Here is a 26602-nt window from a genome sequence, read left to right as displayed (position 1 = left end):
GTTTCAGGAGCCTGACTAAAGTTTGGCCAAGCAAAGAATCCTTGTTGCTGTTCCCTTTCTGTGCGCAGGGTCCTGGGGCAAGTCCAGAGGCCCTCGTGGGAGGCGGTGAGACTCTGATGCCAGTGCCCCTCCAAGCCTGTGCTGGGGCAGGAAGGAGGGCTGATGTGGCATCTCCCCAGCAGAGAGAGGAGAGGAGCCAGGCCCCAGGCCCTCCTACAGTGGACCACCTGCGCCGTGATGCGTTCCTGCACCTCCTCCCTCCTGGCCGCTGGTTTGGGGTCCCCTTTCACGGCCCATCGGGGTTCCCACCAAGGAGGGTCAGTAGAAAAGGAGCAATGGAGGACCCAACATGGCCTGATGGGATCATTTCCTTGCAGCCCTGTTTTAAAAAAGGAATTGGGGGATGCCTGGGTGGCTCAGTGGGTTAAAGCCTCTGCCTTCAGCTCAGGTCATGGTCCCAGGGTCCTGGAATCGAGCCCCGAAACAGGCTCTATGCTCAGCAGGGAGCCTGCTTCCCTTCCTCTCTCTGCCTGCCTCTCTGCCTACTTGGGATCTCTGTCTGTCAAATAAATAAATAAGTAAATCTTTATAAATAAATAAATAAATAAGGAATTGGTCAAGGAGGAGAATGAAACCCAGCCGACCAGAGAGCTGGAGGGATTTTGGGGGGATTTCAGGGTGGCCCTGGTCTGCCTTCCCATAGGTGGCTGAGAGGGCACTCAGACACACAGGTTAAGTTTCCGAACCCCTCTCCTTATGCCCCTCACCTAAGACTCCTCATGTGGTGCAAAAGTGCCTTACAATTAGCGAATGGCATAATTCTAGAAATCTGGTCCAGCCCTCCACCAGCCTGCACACTGGAATCAGCCGGGGAACTTTAAAATCTTCTGATGCCAAGGTCTATCCCCAACCCTTGGGGTTCAGCTTTATTCCGTCAGGGGTGCAGCTGGGAGTCGAGGTTTTTAAAATCTTCCTAGGTGAAAGAAATAAAATCTTGCTAGGTGATTGGGGTGTGCAGCCTAGTTGGGGGACTATTCCTCCGCTTGGCTTTCTCCTTTCCCACATGGGGAAACTGAGGCATGGGGGAAGGGAAGTCCTCGTCCAAGGCCCTGCCTTTCTGGCCTCCGCTCCTAGGCCCAGTGTCCTCATCACTTTACCTCAAGGCCCCTCCTCCGAGAAATGACAGGTTTTCGCCCAAGATAAGGGCCCCCAGCTCCCCCACCCCCTCTCGCCCTAGGTGTGGCTGATTGGCATGCTAATTCCCCACCCATCACCCTCTGGGGCTTCACAAGTACCCGGCAGCTGACCACTTCCTCCAGCCTCCTCCTGGGCTTCAAAACTGCGAGAAACTTAATATGGCCCCAAGAAGCTTTCATCCCATCCATGCCTTTCATCTGAGCCTTTTAAAGTGCCGTGAAAAGCTTCAGCTGTCAGAGAACCTCCAGGAAGAAGGTGGGAGGCAGGTACCACTTTGCCCATTTCCCTGCCGGCAAAACTGAGGCTCTGGGGGGAAGCTGTCAGTCGCCCCCGCTGAGCCCCCTACCCCCAGTTCCTCTTGAATACATCAGTTGACAGAAATCTGCAGGGACTCACAGAGACCCCACTGAGTCTTCCAGAAAGAGCCGGTAAAGCCAGGGCTGCTCGTGCACAGACACCATCCCGTGTCCACTCTCTCAGCACCCTGCCTGGGGGCTATGTGACTTACCCCTTACCCTGGCACCCCCAGGAGCCCACAGCCCTCATGCACCCTTTGAGTGGGTCCCAGAGTTCCACACACTCCTGGGGCCCTAGCCACCAGCCCCCGTCCCCTGGAGCTTACGGGCCAGGTGAGCGCCCAGATGGGCCCACCTGGAAAAACACTGCAAAGTCGCCAGGGAGGTGTGACACATACACAAGGTGGGCCCCGGGGAGCCCAGCCAGGCCACGGAGGGTGGGAAGGGGGAATGGGCAGAGCCAAAGAGCATGTCTGGGACCCTCGCCCTCACCCAATGTGCTGCATCACCAATGCCAAGGTCTGGGGAGAGGGTTGTGGGGGGCAACCCTGGGGCCGCATTCTGGAGAGCCTTCATACCCATGCACTGCACGGGTCAGCCAGGGCGTGCACTTGGCCTGACTACACGGCCAGGCAAGCTCTCTCCTAGGGAAGCCCCTGTGCTCCTCGGAGACTCATTTAGCAGAAGAGCAAAGCAAAGCTCAGAGAGGTTAGGGGACCTGCCTGCGCGCTGACAATGGAGAAGGGACTAGAGGGAAGACCCGTGTGACCGTCTGTACCCTTCCTGGTGTGAGGCTGGGGTGGGGGGGCAGTCGGCCTGCACTCATGGAGCATGGCAGAAGCAGAGGCACCCTGGCCCCTGAATGCTTATTCATAAGGAAAGGTTCCCTGAGCCTGGGTGATACACCAGTCACTGGGCTGATGTGGCGGGTGCAGGACAAGCCAGACCCAGCTCCTGCCAGTCCAGAGGGAAGGCGGTTAGGGGAGAGCGGCGCGCAGGCAGGCAGGGGGGCGGGGAGAGGTCCTTTCCAACCCACCCCCCCACCCCCCGCCTGCAGAAGACCCTGACCCGGCCTTGGGGCCAGGACTCCTGTTGGGCAGCCACGCTTCCGTGTGGGACAGAACCCCAAGCCGTCCATCGCAGGCCAGGAGCTTTGGCAACCTCGACCCGGGAGTGGATGGTTGTCCCTTGGGTGAGGCTATGCACAGGTGGAGGCCTCCCTCTCCGGCCCCAGGCTGCGCAACAAACAGAACCGTTTCTGAACAGACTCTGGCGTGCGGCCGAAACAGGGAGAGGGCTTCTGGAGTGCAAGATGGAGGCTGGCCTAACAGCCCAGCTGGCCCCTCCTCAGCCAGCTCTGGACGCCACTCCCAGCGCTCGGATTCCAGGGTCTCATGGATCCTGAGTAAAAGATGTTGGCTCGGCGCCTGGGTGGTTCAGTGGGTAAAAGCCTCTGCCTTCGGCTCAGGTCATGATCCCAGGGTCCTGGAATCAAGCTCCGCATCGCATCGGGCTCTCTGCTCAGCAGGGAGCCTGCTTCCTCCTCTCTCTCTGCCTGCCTCTCTGCCTACTTGTGATCTTTCTCTGTGTCAAATAAATAAATAAAATCTTAAAAAAAAAAAAAAAGATGTCGGCTCGTTAGCAAAGTGAGCCCTCCACTCAGAAGTTTCAAGGTTCAGATCCTCTCTGGCCGTAAGGGCTTTTGGAACACCTTGACATATGGCTAACACACAGGCCGGGCCCAAGGCCCCAGCTTAGACTCCCAGGCCCTGTCTGAAGGGCAGCCCATTCCGGGCCCATCTGCAGAGCTGGCTGGTTTCAGTCCAGCAAGGCGTTCCCTAAACGGGAGTACCTGGGGGCACCCAGGGTTTTCCCCTGGGGCATCCCGCACGTGGCCCCGGTCTTCCCACACTGAGAACACATGCAAAATTATGAGAGTTTGAGTTGCTGCTGTATGAGAAATATAGATGTTTTCTTTATTTTTAACAATTTTATTTATTATTTAAGATTTTATTTATTCATTTGAGGGAGAGGCAGTGAGAGAGGGGCAGAGGTAGAGCGAGACGCAGGCCCCCTGCTGAGCAGAGAGCCTGACGGGGGACTCGATTCTAGGACCCTGAGATCATGACCTGAGCCGAAGGCAGACGCTTAGCAGATTGAACCACCCAGGCGCCCCAAGAAATACGGATATAGATAGATAGATGATAGATAGATAGATAGATTTTTAAAAAAAGATCTTATTCACTCATTTGTCAGAGAGAGAGAGAAAACACAAGCAGCGGGGAGGCAGAGTGAGAAGCAGACTCCCCGCTGAGCAGGGATCCCCGGGATCATGACCTGAGCCGAAGGCAGACACCTAACCTACTGAGCCCCCAGACGTCCTGAAATACAGATATTTTATTTTATTTTTTTAAAAAAGATTTTATTTGGGGCACCTGGGTGGCTCAGTGGGTTAAAGCCTCTGCCTTCGGCTCAGGTTATGATCTCAGGGTCCTGGGATCAAGCCCCACATCGGGCTCTCTGCTCAGCAGGGAGCCTGCTTCCTCCTCTCTCTCTCTCTCTCTGCCTTCTTGTGATCTCTCTCTGTCAAATAAATAAATAAAATCTTAAAAAAGAAAATATTTTATTTATTTGAGAGAGAGAGTGAGAGAGAGAGAGCATGAGAGGGGAGAAGGTCAGCGGGAGAAGCAGACTCCCTGCTGAGCAGGGGGCCCCACGCCAGACTCCATGCCAGGACCCCAGGATCATGACCTGAGCCGGCAGTAGCTTGACCAACAGAGCCCTTCAGGCGCCTAAATGCAGATATTTTAAATGTACTTAATGTAAAGCAAAAGCACGAGGCTCCCTTTCCTCGTCCAGCTCTCCCTCTGCAGGGGAGACCGCCCACGAGGTCTAGACTATGGGCCCTGAAAGGTCTTTGAACGAATCAGTCAAACACACTTTGAGAACCTGTTCCAGATTTGATGCTGTGCAAGGCACAAAATAGTATCATAGCTTCGTGCTCACAAAGAAATTCTTCTCAAGTTCGGTAAACAAGATGTGTTTTTATAGAAACCATGCCCGTGGGACACCTGGGTGGCTCAGTTGGTTGGGCAGCTGCCTTCAGCTCAGGTCATGATCCTGGCATCCTGGGATCGAGTCCCACATTGGGCTCCTTGCTCGGCGGGGAGCCTGCTTCTCCCTCTGCCTCTGCCTGCCATTCTGTCTGCCTGTGCTCTCTCACTCTCTGACAAATAAATGAATAAAATATTAAAAAAAAAATTAAAAAAAAAAAAAAGAAAAAAAGAAACCATGCCCGTGTGGGTTTCTTGTAGGGCTATAGATGTGGAAACGTTACACACCCACACTCAGAAATGGTTTCCTAGGAAAGGACTGATCTGGCTGCCCTCAGACAGATTTCCTCACGGGTCTCTCCTTTCCTCTGTGGTTGCATGGGATTTCCACAGAGAGTGGGACTCACACCAGGAATGGGGCGGGGGGGTTGCGGGCCATGGAGGGCAGGCCCAGGAGAGACTGGGGGTTCACAGCCAGAGGCTTGAACGGGGCCTGCGGAGCAGGTGGGATGTAGAAGCAGCCTGAGTCCTGGGAGGAGGAACCCAGTCCACTTAGCCCAAGTTCAGGAAGGGGAGACCCACGCAGGACCCCGGCACTGAGCAGCGCCTCGTAAGCACCCCTGGGAGGACTGCAGGGGGCAATGTGCAGAACCTACAACAGGTTCTCTGATGGCTGTAAACCAAGGGCAGCCTTGCCTTTTCTGGAAAGTTCCTGGGGTAGGCTTCTCGGCTCCCACCCCAGGGCCAAGCGCAGCAGATGGCATGTTACTCTCGGCATGCCGGGGTGAGGTCAGCACTCAGGGCCTTCGCTGGCCCCACTGCCTTGTCCCCCAGAGTCCCGCACTACTCCTGCCTTTCTGACTTTTCTCTTATGCTCTTCTCTCCAAGGCTTTGTCCCAGCGCACCCAGGCCCTGCCTCTGCCCCCTGTCCAGGGAGCTCGGCCAGCCATGAGCACTCAACCCTGACCCAGTGGCTGGGCTTCATGGGACCTGAACCCACTCCCTGCACTGCCCCTCCTCCAGCCCCAGCCCCAGTGAGGAGCTCCTCCCCTCTCCTCTGCCTGGGTTCCCAAAGCAGCAGACCCCATCTTCCCAGAATGATGTTCTTGTCCTCCCATTCAGTATCCTCTTCCATGTCTTTTTTCTTTTCTTTTTTTTTTTTAAGATTTATTTATTTATTTATTTGACGGACAGAGATCACAAGTAGGCAGAGAGGCAGACAGAGAGAGAAGGAGGGGAAGCAGACTCCCTGCGGAGTAGAGAGCCTGATGCGGGGCTCGATCCCAGGACCCTGAGATCATGACCTGAGCTAAAGGCAGAGGCTTAACCCACTGAGCCACCCAGGCGCCCCTCTCTTCCATGTCTTTCAAAGACACTGACTCTTGCTTCTCTTTTCTTCTCTCTCTCTCTTTTTTCTCAACTTTTCATTCTGGAAAAATCTCAAACATACACAAAAGTGGAGAGAACGGCCCTGATGTTGTCAGTTCATATCCAGTCTTGCTTCTTCTATATTCCCCTGCCCCCAAACGAGGTAACTGTGGAGCAAACCCCAAACCTTGCATTATTTCATCCACCAACATTTCCATGTATCTCTAAACAACAATGAAAATACAGCACAAAATCACTACCATAACTAAAAAAAAAGAACCTTGGTTCCATAATATCATCTCATAGCTAAGGTTGAAATGTCCCAACTGGTCTTAGAAATGAATTTTCCTCAGAGGTGCCTGGCTGGCTCCCTCGGTGAGGCACCTGACTCGGGCACTGGTGATGATCTCAGGGTCCTGGGATGGAGCCCCGCCTCTGCTTCCAGCCCACGCCTGCCTTTGCGCTCAGCAGGAAGTCACTTTGTCCCTCTGCCCACCCCCACCTGCACTCTAGCTTTCTCAAATAATAAGTAAAATTTAAAAAAAAAAAAAAAAAAAAAAGGAAAGGCATTTTTCTTTTTTTTAAGTTATCTCTGTGTCCAACGTGGGGCCTGAATTTACAACTCCAGACGTGGAGAGTCCCATGCTGTCCCGATCAGGCCAGCCAGGTGCCCTGGAAGTGAATTTTCACAGGTGTTTGTTCTCATCAGGATCCAAACACTGTGTCGAGTTTATCTGGCTCTTCGGTCCCTTTTAGTCTACATGGTTCTCTCTCTGTCTTCCTGTGTCTCCAGTTTACTGGGGAAAGCGGCTGGCGTTTGTCCTGAATCTCCCACAGTCTGGTTTTTGTTGATTGCCTTGCTGGGGCACTGGGGGACCTGCTGCCCTTCCCGATACTTCTCTAAAATGGTAATGAGCTCCGGTCACTGGCTGCCATTCTGGTTCTGTGTTCTGGGGAGAACGACTCGTTCATGGGCGGCGATGTGTGCTTCTGCAAGCTCGGAGCTCTAGAGGCCACAGTGATCGTTGCTGGGGCTCATTACGTCATCAGAGGTTGAATATGAGGAGATTCGAACTCTTGCATTCCTTCTCCGTTCATCAGCAGAACACGTCCAGAAGGAGAAACTTTTCTTTATCAAGTTTGTTTACCTTGAGCTACAGTCATACAGAAAAGGCAGGATAAATATTTGCTTTTTTGTTTACCAGTTCTTAGTATACAGGAATTGTTCCCCAGAACTGTTAAGTGTGATAGATTTTTGTTTTTTATAAAAACATTATGAAATAATGGAATACACCCACATGCCCGTGCGAGTGCATATGTGAGCGGGGAGGTGGGCAGAGGGAGAGGGAAAGAGAAAATGCGAGAATCCCAAGCAGGTGCTACACCCAGCACAGAGCCTGATGTGGGACTCGATCCCATAACCCTAAAATCAAGACCTGAGCTGAACCCAAGAGTCAGATGCTTAACTGACAGAGTCCCCCAGGCGCCCAGTTTTAGTATATTGGATGTGTCTCAACCCATTGCTTTCATTATTCTTATTGACGCTCAGATTGTCCTGTTTGGCCAGCGGGAGCCTCTTCAACTTATTTCCCGAGAGGCTAGCTCAGTGGTGTTGAATAGTTTTGTCCTCTGCGGATATGACTGAATAGCCCAGACTCATGTCATGCCTTTGCTGCCCTGGACCTGGAATGAGCCATTTCTCAAAGGAGAATTTTGCCCCCCTTTGCGCTGGAAATGGTTCATAGAGACCACAGTCTGTGAGTGAATAAGTTTAAATAATCCCAGTGTAATCAGCCAGGTTCAACGAAGGGCCCTCTCTGGCAGTTTGTTCAAGTGATACAGCCAAAGGGAAAGTCTCTTTGGGGCATCACAAGGGACGGGTTGAGTCTGGGCCAACACCTGCGCCGTGGAGTCACTGGCTGGGCTCCATGAGGCAGGATGACCACTCACCCAAGAAGCCAGGCTGCTGAACAGAAGGCCTGGTGGTAAGGAGACCCTCCTTATGGTTCTGGAGCCGGGTGCCAGGCACGGAAGTGGCACTGAGAGCAGGTCGAGTGCAATCTGAAGGAGGCCCAAAGTGGAATCATTTCTCGAAAACCGTACATCCTGGTGCAAATTAAAATGGGGTAGTATCTACTTGGGAGTGCCTTCTCTCCTATATCCGCCGAGAGTCTCTGTCTGATGGGACCAACTTAGAGTGGCAGTGTACCCACTCAGATGTTTCTCATCTGCTGTAGGCAATAACACCCAGTGAAAGGAAGTGTTTCAGATATACACACACGCCACTTGCTGGCTGGAACTCCAGGTCCAGAATTGATCTTGGGTTACCCTGGGGATCTGCTAACGCTTTAATGAATTATTTGGGAGTAGAAACGACAGGTGTTGGCAGATCCTATGTTCTGATGGCCTCTCTCTTTACTTGTCCTTGTCCGGTGTGGCCGCCTGCAGGGTAGGTGATGTTCAGTAACTCAGTGTCAGGCTACACCTCGCACAGAGACATTGAACTTTGGAAGCAAAGTTTCACTCTATGGGAAGAGAACAAAATTGTCAAGACAACACAGGGTTTGAGTCCAAGAACCATGTTAAAGAAACCTGCAGCCTCGGGGCACCTGGGTGGCTCAGTGGGTTGAGCCTCTGCCTTTGGCTCAGGTCATGATCTCAGGGTCCTGGAATCGAGCCCCGCGTCGGGCTCTCTGCTCAGTGGGTAGTCTGCTTCCCTCTCTTTCTCTGCCTACTTGTGATCTCTCTCTCTCTGTCAAATAAATAAAATCTTTAATAAAAAAAAAAAAAAAAGAAAGAAAGAAACCTGTAGCCTTGAAAAGCTTTCACCAGCCTGTGTACATTTGAAGAAAGACCATAGCAAGATTTAAAGCAACAATGACCTGTGGCTATGGGGGGCTGCTCAGTATGAAGCTGAGGTCATCATTCTGAGGATCCAGAGTTCTGTGTAAGCAACAGAAAAGGAGAGTGAAGAATTCAAAACTAGTGTATGATTCTGAGTCAACTAAATACCTCCTTGCATCTGCCTATAAGCAATGATCAAAGAAGAGGACTTTGCTGGCCTTGAGCTGGCCTTTCATACCCATCGCCACTGCACACGCTTGGCTGCTTATGTTGCAATTAGTTAACAGGCAATAAAGTAAAAAACAAACACATAGAAAACAAAAAACCAAAACCCAGTTCAGGGGCACTAGCCCCCTGTAAAGCACTCAATAGGCATGTTGCGGATAGAAATAGAGACAAATGTTGGCTGTGAGGGCCAAATATTCTGCTGTTCGATCCGGTCCTTCGTGATCAAGTGTGCGGACACAAACTTGGAAAATCTAGGGTTTTCTCTCTCTCTGAGGTTGAGCTGTTTCTTTAACATCCTCGCTCGTGTGAGTCTGGGTGGTAAGACACTGTCCGGAGGCTTTGGGGAGAAATAACTGAAAGAAGCAAAGAAATTGTGCTTTTCAAAAACTCAACGTGTTGGATTCCCAATCTCTTTCCCGTTGGTTATTGGAATTTATTTGGTGTTAACCGAACAACAAAAGAGGCTGCTTCACCTTTTATCACTTTCCCGGCGCATTAATACCTTTTGGGGGATGTGGACTCTCCATCTCTTGTAACCTCTGCTTCGGAAACTCAGGAGGCTGGGGCTGCAGAGAGAGAGAGGAAAGGAAATCAAAGCCAGGATCAAAGGGGCAAACAGCTTGGGGGCTCTGGGTGGAAGCAGAGCCATCAACTTTCCTTTTCCTGGTTCTCTCGTCAATAAACACCCAGCACAGAGCAAGGGCCAGGTCTCAGGGCAGTGCCGAGGGCCAGACTTGAACAACAAAGCCGGGAAGAGGGTACTTAGCACTTGGAGAGGAAAGGCAGGCATCTGTGATGTTCAGGGGAGCCGGGGACAGGAGCTGTGGTGGGAAATGTTGGGGATACAGAGCAGGACGGTCATCCCAAGTGGCTCCCATCTCCCCGCTGGGGCTGCTCCAAATAATGACACCTTTTTTTTTTTTTAAAGCTTGTTACTTTTTCTACTGAGTCCTTACTGGCCTTCCCTCAGGATACAGAGTGTGTCTCTGAGGACTGTCTTCTGTGTCACCTTGCTCTTCCCCTTCTGTTTCACCGGATGTCACCAAGGGACAAAATGCCAACAAGGACCAAAGCCCTGAGCAAGTCAGGTGGTGAGTGAGCAGAGCCCAGGTGTGGATAAGAACCCCTGATCTCTGCGACCCTGGCCTTTGGCTAACCCTGAACTTCAGTGTGCTATTCTGAAACGGGTAACCTGACTGACTTTGGTACAGGAAAGTACCTCCTGGAGCCTATTAAAAATGTACTTGGGGTGCCTGGTGTATAGTAATACACTGTAGTTGGGCAGTGTATTAAGCGCCTGCCTTTGGCTCAGGTCATGATCCCAGGGTCCTAGGATCAATCTCAAGTGGGGGTGGGTGGGGTTGTCCTTGCTCAGCAAGGAGTCTGCTTCTCCCTCTCTCGATCTCAGTGCTCATTCTCTCTCTCACTCTCTCTATATATACCTAATAAATAACTAAATAAATTTAAAAGCAGTTAGATTTCACAGATTATGTACTTTGGGAAAATAACTCGCCATAATCATTTTTAAAAATATATTTTATTTATTTAGCTGACAGAGATCACAAGTAGGCAGAGAGGCAGGCAGAGAGAGAGAAAGAGAGAGGGGAAGCAGGTTCCCTGCCAAGCAGAGAGCCCGATGTGGGGATTGATCCCAGGACCCTGAGATCATGACCTGAGCTGAAGGCAGAGGCTTAACCCACTGAGACACCCAGGCACCCCGCCATAATCATTTTTTAAAGGATTTTATTTATTTATCTGACAGAGAGAGATCACAAGTAGGCACAGAAAGAGGGGGACTCCCTGATGAGCAGAGAGTCCAGTGTATGGCTCAATCCTAGGACCCTGAGATCATGACCTGAGCCGAAGGCAGAGCGGCTTAACCCACTGAACCACCAGGTGCCCTGCCATAATCATTTTTTTTTAAAGATTTTATTTATTTATTTGACAGACGGAGATCACAAGCAGGCAAAGAGGCAGGCAGAGAGAGAGGAAGGGAAGCAGGCTCCCCGCTGAGCAGAGGGCCCAACGTGGGACTGGATCCCAGGACCCTGGGATCATGACCTGAGCCGAAGGCAGAGGCTTTAACCCGCTGAGCCACCCAGGCGCCCCAATCATTTTTTAAGATGTTGTCAAGGATCGGGCTCTTTCCGTTTTCCATTTGGTAAAACAGGTGCAGAAGAATTCACGAAAATATTCGTTGTATGCTTGCAGCAGGATAACGGAGTAAGGAATCCAGAACCTGGGTTTCGTGGAAACCACTTATGATTTTAGAGGTGTGTCACGCCCCAGAGGAGCGGAAAGTACCTGTGATTTTGAGTGAGTGGACACATCAGAGCTTCTGAAGAGAGCTGTGGAAGCTTAGAGCTTCGTAACCCTGGTCCGAGTTCACCACGGAAATGGGAACTCTGTTCCCAGTGAAACAGTTGTCTCCTTCCAGACATATTACTTGCATTCTCTGCTCCAGCATTGTAATGTTAGTTTTATAAAACCATTCAGATTTTAACAATGTTCCCACTAATATCCTTTTTTCTTTCCTAAGAATCCATCCCAGGGCACCTGGCCTGCAACTCTTGATCTCCCGGTCATGAGTTCCAGCCCACTGGGTGTAGACTTTATTTAACAATAAATAAATAAATAAAAATCCAACCCAGAACACCACATTGGACCAAGTCATCACACATGTGATTAAAAAATCAGAATAAAGCGGCACCAGGGTATAGAAGATAGTCTCCCGCTCTAACTCCTTGCTCGAAGTTGCAATCTTGGGTTTCTGCTGATCCCCACCGAGGTGATGCCCTAGGTATATACATACAAGAACACACAATGAAAGCTTCATATAGAGCACAGGAGGAGAGAAGGGGAGAGGCAGAAATCCTATTCCACTCCAGATGATCAGGAAGCCACAGGCTCTCCAGAAGTCAGGAAGGGTAATGCTAGCTTTGTCTGTCTGCTGGACAGACCTGGCCACACCCCCAAGGGCTGGTGTCTCTTGCCGCCAGGTCAAAAGCAGAAAAAAATGTGTGTGTAGGTGGCTTCATCTACCTGTTGCATCCCCTGACCAGGCATCTCATTTCTCTGGGCGGGTCCATTCCAGGCCTGCGAGGCCCCACTGGGAGCAGGTGCTGCAGAGGCTTGGGGCTGGGATGCAGGACTGCTGGAGGGGTGGGGACAGCCAGAGATTTCCTGTGACTCCTGGCCCTGGGCCATTTCTGGCTTTCTGGCTCACTGGGCCCTCTCTGCTGTTAAACCCCAGCCTCCTTCAGAGGTTGGCCTTCTGGTCCCAGTAGCTTAGCTGCAGCTATGGAACTTGGGTCTGCGTAGATCTGGGCCCATTACCACTGCCTGTGACTGGGACCCTCTTGAGGCCAAGGGGCCTGAAAGACAAAACTGGAGGGAACAGGGGTTTTGCCCTCCCCCCCAGGGTGCAGGGGAACCGAGTGGTGAGCCCAGGAGTCTCAGTGGCTTCAGAGACCTTTGGGCCTCATCTGGATTGTGGAATTAGTCCTGATCTGTAAGACTGGGATGGGGATTCCTACTTCATATGAACACATGTGTAGCATGGCCTTGCCCGGAGACACTTCATAAATGGTTTTGGGGTTGGGGCGCCTGGGTGGCTCAGTCCGTTAAGTGTCCACCTCTGGCTCAGGTCATGATCTTGGGGTCCTGGGATTGAGCCCTGAGTCAGGATTCCTGCCCAGGGGAGACTGTCTCTCCCTCTCCCTCTGCTCCTCTCCCGGCTTGTGCGTGCTCTCTCTCTCTAATAAATAAAATCTTAAAAAAAAGAAAGAAAGAAAAGGTTTTGGGTTAATGAAAGAAGGACGGAGCATAGGAAAATAGAGGGTCTGCCCACCCATCCCGTATGCCCTCTGTCCGAAGACCCCAATGACCCAGCAAAGGAAGAGAGAGGGGAAGGGACCAGGAGGGAGAGAGAGGAGGTGTAGGGGTTGGGAGATGGAGGAGCAGGCTGCCCAGAAGAGCTTTGGGGTTTGAAATAGTTCCTGACAGCTCAGCCACCTTCCAGGAGAAAATCAAGCTCTGAGCTCCTGTCCCCTGCAGACTCTCTGCTTGGACACCGAGGCGGTCCATCCAGGATGGAAACATCCAAGGCCTTTCGGGGTGGTCTTAGACATTCCAGAATGGACAGACAGGCAGGGACAGTGCCCTGAAGGACCCTCCCAACAGAGAGCAAGCTTGCAGGGTCCTAGTGAAGTCGAGGCTCGGGTTCCGGGAGCAGGAAGCCCGGGGCCTTGGGCTCCCCTGGGTGGAGCGGTTCCCACGCAGGCCTCTGCATCTCTCTCCCCACAAAGTGAATTCGGAGGCATCCGGCGCGAGAGGCGCACGGGTTGTGGGGGGCGGGAGGGTCTAGCACCGTGCCTCTCTCACAGTGGGGAACTGGGGTGCCTGCGCTCTCTGACGTTACAGTCGGAGTTGGGGGGAGGCAGAGACGCAAACTAGGGCCACAGCACACACCAATACCAACCGGGTACTTGGAACGGGGCCCCTAGGGCAGAGGCAGGCGGGCGCGGAGACTTCCCAGGTCAGTCGGCTTCCGAGCAAAGCCTGAGCCCCCGGCAGTCACGCGTCTGTAAACGTGGGCAGGCTCGCAGGGCCCAGGAGACCCTCGTTCCTTGGCCTACCGGCATTCCAAAGGGTCCGCACCCTGCCCCCCCCCCCTCCAGGTGAGGTCGCGGCCTCCCTCGGCAGTCCCTTAATCCACACCCCCCTCCCGGTTCAGGATGCGCCGCGGAGGCTCGTGGAGGGCAGGGGCCGGGCTGTTTGACCAACCTGGTACCGGGTCTGGCACGTACCCGGGCGGGGGGGGCGTGCGGGGGGTGCGGGGAGGGGGGAGGAGGGGTCTTAAGTAAACAGCTTCTGAGGACGCGGGCAAGGGTCGCTGTCCCGGCCTTGCGCGCCGACAAGCGGGACGCCCGCCCCGGGATGTGGATTGCGGCCGGCGGGCCGGGCGGGCGGGGGTCGCCGGGGGAGGAGGGGTAGGGGGCGGCCCAAGTTCACGCCTCCTCTCCTCCTGCCGGCGGCGGCGGAAGCGGCAGTTCCCACGGCGTCTGGCGGGGCTGGGGGTGGGTCGGCCCCCCGGGGGGACACGGGCCTCGGCTCGCCCGGCCCTTTGAGCGCGCCGCCGCCCCTCCCCCGGCCCGCGTCCTATAACCCGGGTCCCGCGCCCCTCGGACGGCGCACAGGCTCGCCCAGCGATGGCCGCGTCTCGGTCCCAGCAGCTTGGCTTCGGGGCGGCTCCCGCGCTCCCCGCGCTCCCCGCGCTCCCGCCCGGCCCAGCCGCTGCCCCACCGCCACCCCCGGGCCCCGGGCCCTTCGCCGGCTTCCTGAGCGGCGGTCCAGCGCCCCCCGCGCCCCCCGCAGGCGCGCCCGCCCCGTCGGCGTCGCAGCGCCGCAAGCGCACGTCGTTCAGCGCCGAGCAGCTGCAGCTGCTGGAACTCGTCTTCCGCCGGACCATGTACCCCGACATCCACCTGCGCGAGCGCCTAGCCGCGCTCACTCTGCTCCCCGAGTCTAGGATCCAGGTGAGCCCCGCGCTCGGCGCGCCGCTCCCCGGGCTGCCCACAGAGGGTGGCGTCGCGACCCGTCGCTGGGGCAATCGTGGGGCGGGGGTCGGGGGGGGTGGGGGGGGCGGGCCGCACGCAGCCACTTCCCTCTGTCGGCGTCCCGTATGGTCGGGGCCCTTCCGAGGTCGCCCGCCGGCCCTTGGAGAGAGTCACAAAGACCATCCCGAGCAGGAGGGCGAGAAGGAGTCCTTTTCTGCTTCTTCTGGATCCAGGAAGGGACACATGAGGCACGGTTGGGGCTTCCCACGGGGCGTATGGGGGGGGGGATGGGCTGGTCTCTCGGAGAGGGCAGGGCTGGCTCTCCGGGTTGGCCCCCAGCGCCCCTAAGTCCCTTTTCTTGGCGGGTATTGGGTCTGGAGTTTTGGTTCGAAGGGTCGTAAAGCCTGAAGTGCGTGGGGCTTCTTGTCAGGGTTTGAAAAATCCAGTGCCAGGCATGTTTATTGCCAAGGGATTTAGATCAGAACCCAGGAGCTTGCTCGTGACCACGAGCCTGCCTTTTTGCGCGCAGCGCTCTGTGTCCACGGTTTTAAGTCGGAGCCCTCGCTTTAACACTGGGGGGAGCGGGCTTGTTCTCCTGCGTGCCTGGTGGAGCCCATCTGTGGGCTCCAACCGATGGCGTCGGGGCTTCCTGAGCAGGACGCCCTAGCTATTTGTTGGGAAACGGTGAGCGGAAAAATGTATTTACCAAAGTGAAGTCCGCGGGCAAAAACCCCTTCTCCACTGATTTGACAAGAGACTATATTTCCAGAAATTGACTTTCTTTCTTTTTTAAGATTTTATTATTTATTTGACAGACAGAGATCACAAGTAGGCAGAGAGGCAGGCAGAGAGAGAGGAAGGGAAGCAGGCTCGCTGCGGAGCAGAGAGCTGGACACGGGTCTCTATTCCAGGACCCTGGGATTATGACCTGAGCTAAAGGCAGAGGCTTTAACCCACTGAGCCTCCCAAGAGCCCCCAGAAATTGCCTTTCTAAATTTTCTTTTTTTTTTTTTTAAAAGATTTTATTTATTTATTTGATAAAGAGTACAAGTAGGCAGAGAGGCAGGCGGAGGGGGGGAGCAGGCTCCCTGCTGAGCAGAGCGCCCAGTATGGGGCTCGATCCCAGGACCCTGAGATCATGACCTGAGTGGAAGGCAGAGGCTTTAACCCACTGAGCCACCCAGGTGTCCCGACTTTCTAAATTTTCTTAACTGACTGTCATCTTTAAGCCATCTATCCTCAAATGCTAAGTGCTTCTGTTTCTGCCACCCTACTTTTCCCTGCGGGTATCCCTATATGATGCCCAGGTAGAGGGAGGCGGGTTCCCCATTTTGCAGCTGGGAAAGCCAAGGCATGGAGAGCCAGGGACTCTGAACTCCTGGCCACCGATTGGCCCAAGTGCTTGGGGAAAACGGAGGCTCGCAGCAGGGCAGCAGGGCATATTGGATGGGGACTCGGGAGCGGTGCCGGAGAGTAAGGGACTCCAGCCTGGAGCAGCTTCTCTTCCCTCTTCCAGGTGTGGTTCCAGAACCGGCGGGCCAAGTCCAGGCGACAGAGTGGGAAAGCCTTTCAGCCCTCCGCCAGGCCTGAGCTTTTCCTCCACCCTGCCGTTCAGGGACCCGAAGCAAAATGTCTGAAGCCCCAGCTGCCTCTTGGAGTAGACGTGACCTGCCTGCCCAGTCCCAGCAGGATTGGGGAGGGCACCCCCCACCCGAGCTGCCAAGGTCAGCGCTTCCAAGCCTACTCTCCCCTCTCCGAAGACACTGGTTCCAAGCTGGACTCGTGGGAGGAACACATCTTTTCTGCCTTTGGTGACTCCTGAGGAGTGTGGGTGAAGTCAGGACAAGCTCCGAGGAGGAGCTGAGACTGAAGGCGGGGACATGCATACCAGGAGGCTGTCCCTTCTGGCGAGGGACACAAGCCTGTTCACCTCGGTAAGGGTGTCACCCGCGGCTCTCACCACTGAGGCTCCCTCCCCCGTCTCCTGTGAGCCTTTTACCCCCTCTTCTCCCTCTATGGGCCCCTCCCCAGGAGTCCCACGGCCCTTTGTCCTGGGCGTCTCCAGACCCACACCTCGGGTTCCATCGGGACCCCTGCTCCTTCTGGCGGGTCGCCCACTTCCCTTCCAGACTGCTTCGTCAGAACTCCCTCTCCCCTTCCCAAGAACCAGCAGCCAGGCTCCCTCTCTCCTCACTGCCACTGCCTCAGCTGGCTTCTCGTGCTTCCTCCAAGGCTTGTGACCTTGAACTCATTCAGACTGGGTCCTCAGTCTGCCCCCGAGATTGACCCCTTTTCTGTGAGTGTGGCCTGTCATCTTTACACCCATTCGTAGCTCTGGCGATTCTGCATGCAGATTACTTCTAGAGCACCCCGCCCCCCCGCCAGCTTCTCAGATTTTCACACATCTTTAGAAATCTGTGGTAGCCTCCTGTGGCCGCCAGATGGAAAAAACCTTTCCGTTACCTTCCTGGACAACCAGCGGACATCTCCCGCGACAGAGCAGCCATGCAGATCTTCTTGAGGCCTGTCCCTGAGCAGCCCCCCTCGTCCGTGTTCTCAGACACTCAAGGTCCCGTCCCCCCGAGTCTGAACCCTCCTCTAATCCTGATTTCTTACCTTTTACTCCATTCACTCCCACATTACCCTTAGCACTTGTCATTGTACTTGGTGCAACTTGAATGGGTTATTAAATGCTTTCCACAAACGCTTCGCTGTCATTCTGTTGAAACGCGCGCGGTCGGTCCTTCAGACAGCACGTCGCCCAGCATCTCCCTGCTCCACCTGGGGAAGGTCAGAGTCTCTGCATGTGTGGCCGCCACTGGGCTGAGAGTTTGTTAAATTAGTCGCAGGAGTGTCTGGCTTCCGATTTCTCTCTCCCAACTTATACATTAGAATGTATGCAAATTAGGGTCTAAGTTAGCCTGAGCTCCGTTAAGATCCTGTCTTGATATTCTGAGGGTTTTCAAACTCCGGAGGGCCAAGGGCGACTGTCTTGTGGGGTGGCTGTAGGGGAGGTGTTTCCCCACACAGCCTTTGGAGGAGACCCACAGGAGCAGTGGCTGGGGCCAGGACTCCTCTCCGAAGTTGCTGGAACAGTCTGAGCGCCATGGAATGTCCTCGCGTTTACACAAGCCAGTCACCCTTATTTTTTACCAAGGTGTTATTCAAATGACTTGTATTTTTCAGAGTAGCGAAGGTGTTGTGAGAAGCAGCCGGGAGACAGTTCAGGCTTTATGGCAGACCTGACTTCCGAACCCTTGAGAACAGCCTGGCACCAAGAGGGTAAACATGAGCTGTGGTTATTTGCCCGCGTGCTGCTCTGCACTCCCTTTGCATCGGGACTTGTAGACCTGACCTGCAGACATTCCCACTCACAAGACTGAACACTGGACACTTGGAACTTACAGTCCAGTAAGGGTCATGTGTAGAGGTGAACCTTGCAATGAGATTATTAATTAATAGGATTATCGCACTTACGTATATTTTTCCTAGCGAACACCTACAAAATCTATAAATATTTGGGGTGCTGGGGTTTCTCAGTGGGTTAAGCCTCTGTCTTCAGCTCAGGTCATGATCTCAGGGTCCTGGGATCGAGCCTCGCTTTGGGCCCTCTGCTCGGCGGGGAGCCTGCTTCCCTCTCTCTCTCTGCCTGCCTCTCTGCCTGCTTGGGATCTCTGTCTGTCAAATAAATAAATAAAATCTTAAAAAAAAAATTGGGGGACGCCTGGGTGGCTCAGTTGGTTAAGCAGCTGCCTTTGGCTCAGGTCATGATCCCAGCATTCTGGGATCGAGTCCCGCATCGGGCTCCTTGCTCCACAGGGAGCCTGCTTCTCTCTCTGCCTCTGCTGCCACTCTGTCTGCCTGTGCTCGCTCTCGCTTTCTCTCTCTGACAAATAAATAAATAAAATCTTTAATAAAATAAAATAAAAAAAAATTGGGGGACCCTTCAGAACACTAGTCTGCACCTCTATTGAACTCTTGAGAGACCCTAACTGCTAAATATGTTACAGGCACTGTGTGTTTAATCCTTAGGATGCTGTAGAGGTAGGGGCTATTGTTATTCTAAAGAGCAAGAAACGTTATGGTTTAGATCACAAGTGACTCAAACCTAGGACTCCGTCCACCCACCTCTCCACCAGCATATAATGCCTCCAAGTTGGCTTGGCCTTTTTAGTCAGGACCAGGACCAGTGATCATGCTTAAGGGCAACCCCCCAAAGCAGAATTTCTGCATTCAAGGAATTAGTCTCATCTTGCAAAGCAATTACCATGGAAAACCACAGGTATGCTCTAGTGACACTGGTGTTGCTTTGAGGTCTTTCGAGACTCATTGGTTCACTGCACAAACATTTGCTGCCTATGAACAGGCACTTTATCTGGGCCTGGAAATAAATGGTGAGCCAAGCCAAGAGCAGAGGAGTTAGCAGGTGGGTCAAAGAAGAAATGTAAAATTGCAAATGTTGCATGTGCCATACAGAGAGATATAGGAGGGCCTGGAGACAGCGTGCTGTGGTCAAGGAAAAGCTTCCCTGAGAAACTGACATGGAGGATGGTCAGGAGTTACCAAGGTGAGGAGCGGGACCTGCACATGCAAAGGCCCTGTGGCGGAAGCAGCAGGAGTGAGAAATTGTTAGAGGATGTCAGACCATACATAGCTCTCTGGGTCTTGTGGAAATGTTCTGAATTCGTTCTGAGAGCCCTAAGACCTGAGATGGAGAGATCATGGCCAATTCTGCAGTTTAAGACTATCGCTTCCCCAAGGCTGTGGTTGAGGCGGCAGAGTGGATGCTGCAGAGGTCAGGATGACCGATGACTTCCAGGCTGGTGGAGACAGCGGCCGGTGCCAGCAAAAGAAGTGGTAATGACATAGGCTCAGAAAGTGCCTTGATTCAAGATAAAGAATTTAACAGGCAAATCTTTTGGTAGATTCTCAATGTTAGCAAGTGAATCTGATTTTTGGGACTCAGGGGAAGTAATTCAGAACCAAACTTACGCAGCATGTGGTGTTGATGGCTCTCTTTAGAGCTTGCAAAATGTGCTAGGCGGAGGCAGCATCATTCGGATGAATGTGCAGCTGACCCAAAATGACTAGTTTGAACGACACAGATTTCTTCTTCCCTAAACAGAAGTTCAAATATATTCTCGGGCACAGTTCCTGCCCAAGCACCCCTGCCAAGTCAGTCTTGAGAAACAAAAAAAGAAATGTGAAAAGCGAGACACCTGGGGGCTTAGTTAAGTGTCTGCCTTTGGCTCAGGTCGTGATCCCGGAGTCCCAGGATCGAGTCCAGAATTGGGCTCCTTGCTTGGCAGAGAGCCTGGTTCTCCCTCTGCCCCTCCCCCAGTTCTCTCTCACTCTCTCTGACAAATAAGTACAAATCTTTTTTTTTAAAAAAAAGGGAAAAATGTTTATTCTAGGTAGTATATATTAAAAACCACATCTCAGGATGCCTGAGTGACTCCGTGGGTTAAGCCTCTGCCTTCAGCTCAGGTCATGATCTCAGGGTCCTGGGATCTAGCACTGCATCAGGCTCTCTGCTAAGCAGGGAGCCTTCTTCCCCTTCCCCCTCTGCCTGCCTCTCTGCCTTCTTGTGATCTCTCTGTGTCAAACAAATAAATAAAATCTTTAAAAAACAAAACAAAACAAAAAACCCACCTCTCACTGGGTCTACAGGAAGCCAAGAACTGAGGTATTTTTCCACAGTGATTTGTGGAGATGGAAATAACCCTCCCTTAGAGTCATATTGGATGATATGGTAATTAAAAATGACTTGGTAATTAATCTGTACTGTTTCCCCTAAAAACATAATTCAGTGGAGGGGCACCTGGATGGCTCCATAGGTTAAGTGTCTGTCTTCGGCTCAGATCGTGATCCCAAAGTCCTGGGATGGGGCCCCGTGTTGGGGGTAGCAGGGAGTGTGCTTCTGCCTCTCCTGTCCACCCCCTGCTCCTGCTCTCTCACTCTCTCTCTCAAATAAATAAAATCTTAAAAAAAAAAAAAAAAGAGTAGTATAATTTAGGTTTTAATCTTATAAAAAGTATGGAATTGTTCTTTAAATGCAGAGAGTTTAATACTCATTTTGGAATATTAAAATTGAATAACTTTCTAGATATTATAAACACTATCTGCAAACATGTAAAGGAATGTGAAGAAACAGTTTTCATACTATTTCTTTCTGTTAATATTTTCATTAATGTTTTATTTACTATATATGAAATCTCAATACACACATAACTGATTTCATTCTTTTTTTGTAATAGACTCAACAAACAAGAAATATATTATTCAAGTCACCTGAGTATTTTTCTTTCTACCTTTGATATCTAGATAAATATACACTTTATTTTTTTTAATTTTTTAAAAAAAGATTTTATTTTTATTTGACAGACAGAGATCACAAGTAGGCAGAGAGGCAGGCAGAGAGAGAAGAGGAAGCAGGCTCCCCACTGAGCAGGGAGCCCAACGTGGGGCTTGACAGTGGGGCTCAATCCCATGACCCGAGCTGAAGGCAGAGGCTTTACCCTACTGAGCCACCCAGGCGCCCCGATAAATATACACTTTAAATGTACCTCTCCATCACAGGCTTAGATTGTTTATGCTAATTAAACCCATTAAAGATAGCTTACTTTTTGAGGCAATGCAGAGCTCACCAAGAAAACTAAAATTAAGAAATGTTTGAAGGCCAGAACTTTGGCAAAACTTAAGAAATTTGGGTATGAATTATGCTAATGTAGATTAAAATGATTATTTCCAAAAAAAAAAAATAGTACCTCTCCATAGCACATCCCTAAGAATAATGCTTCTAATGATGTCTTTAAAACCCACAAATATTTTTCAATGAATTTTTCAGATAAAGAAAAATTTCTTCTCGACTTCATTTCCTTTAACCTAGATCTATTAGATTACTCTTTATGGTGCCATTTAAAAGCACTTTTTTATTGATCAAAATTGTATATTTTAGATGAGTTGGAGATAGTCTTAAAAATTTTTATGAACTAAAAAAAATGTGTTTTTTTTAAAGATTTTATTTATTTATCTGAGAGAGAGATAGAGATCACAAGTAGGCAGAGCAGCAGGCAGAGAGGGGGAAAGCAGGCTCCCAGCCGAGCAGAGAGCCCGACGCCAGGCTCGATCCCAGGACCCCGAGACCACAACCTGAGTCGAAGACAGGGGCCTAACCCACCGAGCCACCCAGGCACCCCCCCCAAAATTTTTTTTAATAAACTATTAACATTAACTGAAACACACAAGTTGAGAAATAATATTTAATGATATCCCACTAAAATACAGCTATTAAATATGTAATACATTAAAGCTGCATAAAATATGTTTTCATTGATGTTTATGAATTTATTCTGCCGTTTGTACCTGAAAAGTAATTAAAATTTTAAATTACAAAAAAAATATATATATATAGTTCAGTGGAAATTACAGTTCCTTAGAACTTCAAAAAGAAGGAATACTCATCAAGTTGTATTAATTAAATGACAATGGTAGACAATATTACTTTTCATAGATCAATTTATTTAGAATTACAAATATTAAGAATAAAGGATTTATGCATTTCTTAATTAACATAACAGTTTAGCTAAATATAAACTCTGCACTAAAGTTCTGCAGTGGCACAATACCAACAAAGAATATGGAAGCATTTTTAAAACTATACAAAAATTTCAAATGGAAAATAATCTCGTTTTAGTTTTATTATACATTAACATATAAAAAGTCCCATTTAATGAGACATCTAAAGGAATCAAAGCCACGTCTACAGCTCTATCTTAAACTCCAAATCTGAAAACAATTTTATTATATTTTGACTTTATAATATTCTATATTAAAACAAAGAAAATCCCAAATACACACTTTTTACAAGATTAACATTTTAGGTAGGGTTTTTCCTTTAAAAAACCAAAAAAACAACCAAAAAACCCCACAACCAAATACAAACCTTTTTTTCTGCATTTCACAGCACTGGTTATTATATCTGTTTTCCTTATAAAATCTTTTGACTTTATAAATTGTGTATGGTTAGATTTTAACCAGTTATCTGGTTCAAAAGTTGTGCAAATAAACAAAATATGAAAATAGTGTGTTATCAGTCTTTTTAAATAAGTCTCATAACAATAGCATTTTTTTGCCCTGAATTGACGGGAAAAGTCAGGCCAAATCTACTTGCTGAATTGTAGCATTTTGCAAGTAATTTACTTTTTTCCTGCTCCTTCATTTTCTTTCAACAGACAAACAACAAAGGTTTCTTTTATAAATTATGATAAATTAAAATACTTATTATTATAAAATGATCTCTAGAGCCATGTCACCCTGCAGGTGTCCATCTCGCATACTTGTCAAGGCCGCAGCTCCGTGGCTGTTCCGGTGGCTTCCTGAAACCTGACTTCCCGCCTCCCCGGGGCCCTCTCTTCCAGAAGCCTGGCAGGGTGAGGAGCTGAGGGCCCGTGCCGCAGCCCTCTAGTCGCAGTTCCAAGCAGGAGGCCCATGTCTGCTCGCGCCTGCCCAGGGAAGCAACTGTCTGCGCGTGTTGGCGGAATTCATGCACGTTGAAAAAAGGGTCAGCACACTCTTCCGTGACAGCATCTTTTGTTCAGACAGTTTCGGTTGAAAAATCCTTGCCGATAAACGTGTAACATAAGTGATGCTACTGCAGCAGAATAATAAGGAGAAAAATAAATAGAATGCTGGTCAGCAGTGCTGGTTCAAGAAGCACGATGGTATGTTCCAGTGCCTTCGCTGGAGATGCACAGTTCCCTTGTTTTCCAGCACATGGGTCATTTGGTGTTGGAAGCCGAGGGGAACGGACCGCAGTGTCCTGTGCGGCTGGAGCAGGGAAGACTGCTCCTCAGTCCCTGTTGGTGTCATTGGCGGCAAAGGCGTGCAGGTTTCCCATCTGGCTCAGGCCACTCTGAATGTGTGCAACATGGATTTCGACATTATTCTGAAAGCAACTGAAGAAGAAACACAGTTACATCCCTTATTTCATGATGTTAGGGAAATACTTGTTAAAAAACGAAGAGCTGAATTTTAGTCCAAAAAGCCACTAAGATCAAGCCTCGAGGAAGGAAGGAAGCTCCCCTACCACACCAGCTACACCCGCCCCCCCAGCTGCGGTTGTCATGGGAAGGGCTGCTGGAGGGGGCAAAGGAGCCGTGGGGGTGCCAGCGAGAGTCTGTCTCTCGGGGAAACCCTACTCAGGGGAAATGCCACACCAACCCCAAACCCGAACACTGGGCGTCTCGAGTTCCTTCACATAAACCAAGTCCATGGGAAATGTCTACTCCATCAATAGGCAGGACATAACTGAAAAGCTCTTTGGGAATCTATTTACGGCATAAAAATTATATGAATGCTTCACAAATAGGCATAATTCTTAAAACCTGTACTGGAAATCCCCATGGACTTAGAAAAATGACTGAGGTGCATTTAACAAATTACCTGATATTGGAAGCATCTATCGTACTCTTGATATCATTTAATGAATCTGTAAGGGATTTGAACTCAAAGGAATTCAGGTCTCCTCCTTCTGCCAGACACTGAGGGAAAAAATAATTCAAAATTTAACTGAATTCTAGCCCAAACTCAGACATAAAATACTGACACGATCTGTGTATTTTAACTGCTTAGCCACAAATGAGCGTGTTTGTGTAGGTGTCAAAACGCAGAGAATGGTGTTCTCTGAGATGTACCTTAATTTGTAATAAAATAGCAGTGAGCCTGGAGATTAAGTCTGTCAGATTTTCATTCTCAACACAGGGCTGCCCAGTGGAGGAGTTGGCATGCCGGACAATCTCCTGGGCTTCTTCCTCACACCTCCGCCTCATATCTGTGGGCTGGTCTGCAGGCTGCAGGCCCTGGTCTGGAGCGAGCTGGAAACAGAGGAGTCGAGTGTGAGATGTAGGCTCACCAGGCCAGATGATTTCTGTGGGGTCCTGTCGTGTTTTCAGAGGAGAGGTTTACGAAACTAGCCTTTATAATGAAAATGGGCCTCATTCCTACTTTAGAAATGTTTCTTCTCAAACGGTTTTCTTTTCTGGATTTTATATTTTTAGCAACTTTTAATTCTGATATAATTTCAAACTGCTAAAAAGAAATAGAACAAATAATTCCTGGAAAAATTTTTTTTTTTTTTTAAAGATTTTATTATTTGACAGAGAGAGACACAGTGAGAGAGGGAACACAACCAGGGGGAGTGGGAGAGGGAGAAGCAGGCTTCCCGCTGAGCTGGGAGCCTGATGCAGGACTCGATCCCAGGAGGCCTAGATCATGATCTGAGCCGAAAGCAGACAATTAATGACTGAGCCACCCAGGCGCCCCTCCTAAAAACCTTGTACCCAGATTCACTGTCTGTTTCTGGTTTATTCTGAGTATGATCACTTATCTGGAAGCCCAAGCTGTCCCAGATCTAGTCAGTGGGAATCACGGTTCAGCCAGACTCTTGAACATGCTCCCGTAAGCTGGGGGGCACAGTGAGACAGTCTGGGCTCTGGAATCGGTCTCTTTTTCAAGAAGCCCTGCTTCCTTTGATTGGACAGCACCATTTGGAAACCACGGTCGGGTGCTGGGGTGCTCGCTGCTGTCGGGGTGTGCAGAAGGGCTCTCTCAGCCTGCATGCATGTACACACACAAACACACACCTGCATCTATGTCGTAAAAATAAACTGAAGCACAAAGTCAGACCGATTCTCCTATTTTAACCCAACAGCATGGGGTTCGCTGTAGTCTCCCTGTCTTCGTAACTGTCTTCTCCGGAGGTAAGAGGACAGGCCTCCCTGATTGGCGATACCCAGGTGTCCCATATGCTTTTATTTTATAATCAATATTGTAGGCGCATCTGGGTGGCTCAGTTGCTTAAGCAACTGCCTTCGGCTCAGGTCATGATCCTGGAGTCCTGGGATTGAATCCCACATCGGGCTCCCTGCTCGGCAGAGAGTCTGCTCTCCCTCTGACCTCTCCACTCTCACACACACTCTCACTCTCTCAAATAAATAAATAAATAAAAATTTTTAAAGATTTTATTTATTTATTTGACAGACAGAGACCACGAGTAGGCAGAGAGGCAGGGGCGGGGGAAGCAGGCTCCCCACTGAGCAGAGAGCCCGATGTGGGGCTCGATCCCAGGACCCTGAGATCATGACCGGAGCCGAAGGCAGAGGCCCAATCCACTGAACCACCCAGGCGCCCCAATAAATAAAATTTAAAAAAAAATCAACATCATAGGGATGCCTGGGGGACTCAGTTGGTGAAGCGTCTGCCTTCGGCTCAGGTCTTGATCTCAGGGTCTTGGGATCGAGCCCCATGCTAGGATCCCTGCTAATGGGGGAGTCTTCTTGAGATCCTCTCTCTTACTCTGCCCTCTGCCCCGACTTTCTCTCTCAAATCAGTCAACCAATCAATCTATCCTTAAAAAGTAAAGCAAATCAACACTGTACTTCCCCAAGAGCTTTCTGAAAATCAAGTTGTTTTACTTCATGGGGAAATGAGCCTATCACAAAAGGCCCTGTGGTACATACTGCAATTACACGAGACTGATGGACCACCCACTCGTGTACGTGTCCTCAGCTTTGTTACGTGCTGTCTTGGACTGCTTGAAGGTTTGCCTCTCTTGTGGGTCAGCTGCTAGTCTGAAGGGAGAAAGCTATCCACTAGGGCAACACCTACTGCTATGTAGGTGACAACTACCGGGAAAATAAAAATAAAGGATGATAGATGGCTACAGAAATGAGCAGAATATTCTCAGAGCATAGTCACAGGCAACCACAGTGCATTTGCCTCAGCTCCAGGCAGATGGATCAACAACATGGTCTATGGCAGAACTTCGGGACTCAACTAGGAGGCTAGTGTCAGAAAGAGCCAACCATTGGAGAACCTCGTGTCACAAATGGAGGCGGCTCACAGGAAACATAAAACCTCTGAAAATACAAATGCTGGAGCACCCTAAACTCATCTCAGTCATGTAATTCTTACCTGGTAAGAAAATCAACTGAGGTGAAACCACTGAACTGTCTTCATATATATAATTTTATATAGATGATGACAATTCACAAATAAC

The 26602-nt window shown here is 50.4% G+C and overlaps 2 protein-coding genes across 4 annotated transcripts in view; one reads left to right on the top strand and one right to left on the bottom strand.

Moving 5' to 3' along the window:
- The first annotated feature begins 14196 nt into the window (after positions 1-14196).
- MIXL1 (Mix paired-like homeobox) lies at positions 14197-17239 on the top strand. Its single transcript, XM_032317540.1, has 2 exons — positions 14197-14523; positions 16061-17239. Exons 1-2 carry the CDS (start codon positions 14197-14199, stop codon positions 16364-16366), a joined length of 633 nt encoding a protein of 210 aa, XP_032173431.1. The 3' UTR covers positions 16367-17239.
- Positions 17240-22044: 4805 nt separating this feature from the next.
- Positions 22045-26602, bottom strand: part of LIN9 (lin-9 DREAM MuvB core complex component) — a 76102-nt gene continuing 71544 nt past the window's right edge. For all 3 annotated transcript variants that reach the window (XM_032318562.1, XM_032318563.1, XM_032318561.1), the window contains 3 exons: positions 24240-24419; positions 23989-24086; positions 22045-23501 (listed from right to left, as the gene is read on the bottom strand). In XM_032318562.1, coding sequence (XP_032174453.1) covers positions 23396-23501; positions 23989-24086; positions 24240-24419 — 384 coding nt within the window. In that variant the 3' untranslated portion in view covers positions 22045-23395. The remainder of the gene's footprint in view (positions 23502-23988; positions 24087-24239; positions 24420-26602) is intronic.

This window comes from Mustela erminea, chromosome 17 (assembly GCF_009829155.1).
Source record: "Mustela erminea isolate mMusErm1 chromosome 17, mMusErm1.Pri, whole genome shotgun sequence".
Taxonomy (NCBI): Eukaryota; Metazoa; Chordata; class Mammalia; order Carnivora; family Mustelidae; genus Mustela; species Mustela erminea.
This window is presented reverse-complemented; position numbering and strand designations above follow the sequence as displayed.

Bases quoted from the DNA above. Each gene is read 5' to 3' on its own strand.
- MIXL1 (XM_032317540.1), top strand. From the start codon at position 14,197: ATGGCCGCGTCTCGGTCCCAGCAGCTTGGCTTCGGGGCGGCTCCCGCG. The intron at 14,524-16,060 runs GTGAGCCCCGCG...TCCCTCTTCCAG, and splicing joins TCCCCGAGTCTAGGATCCAG to GTGTGGTTCCAGAACCGGCG.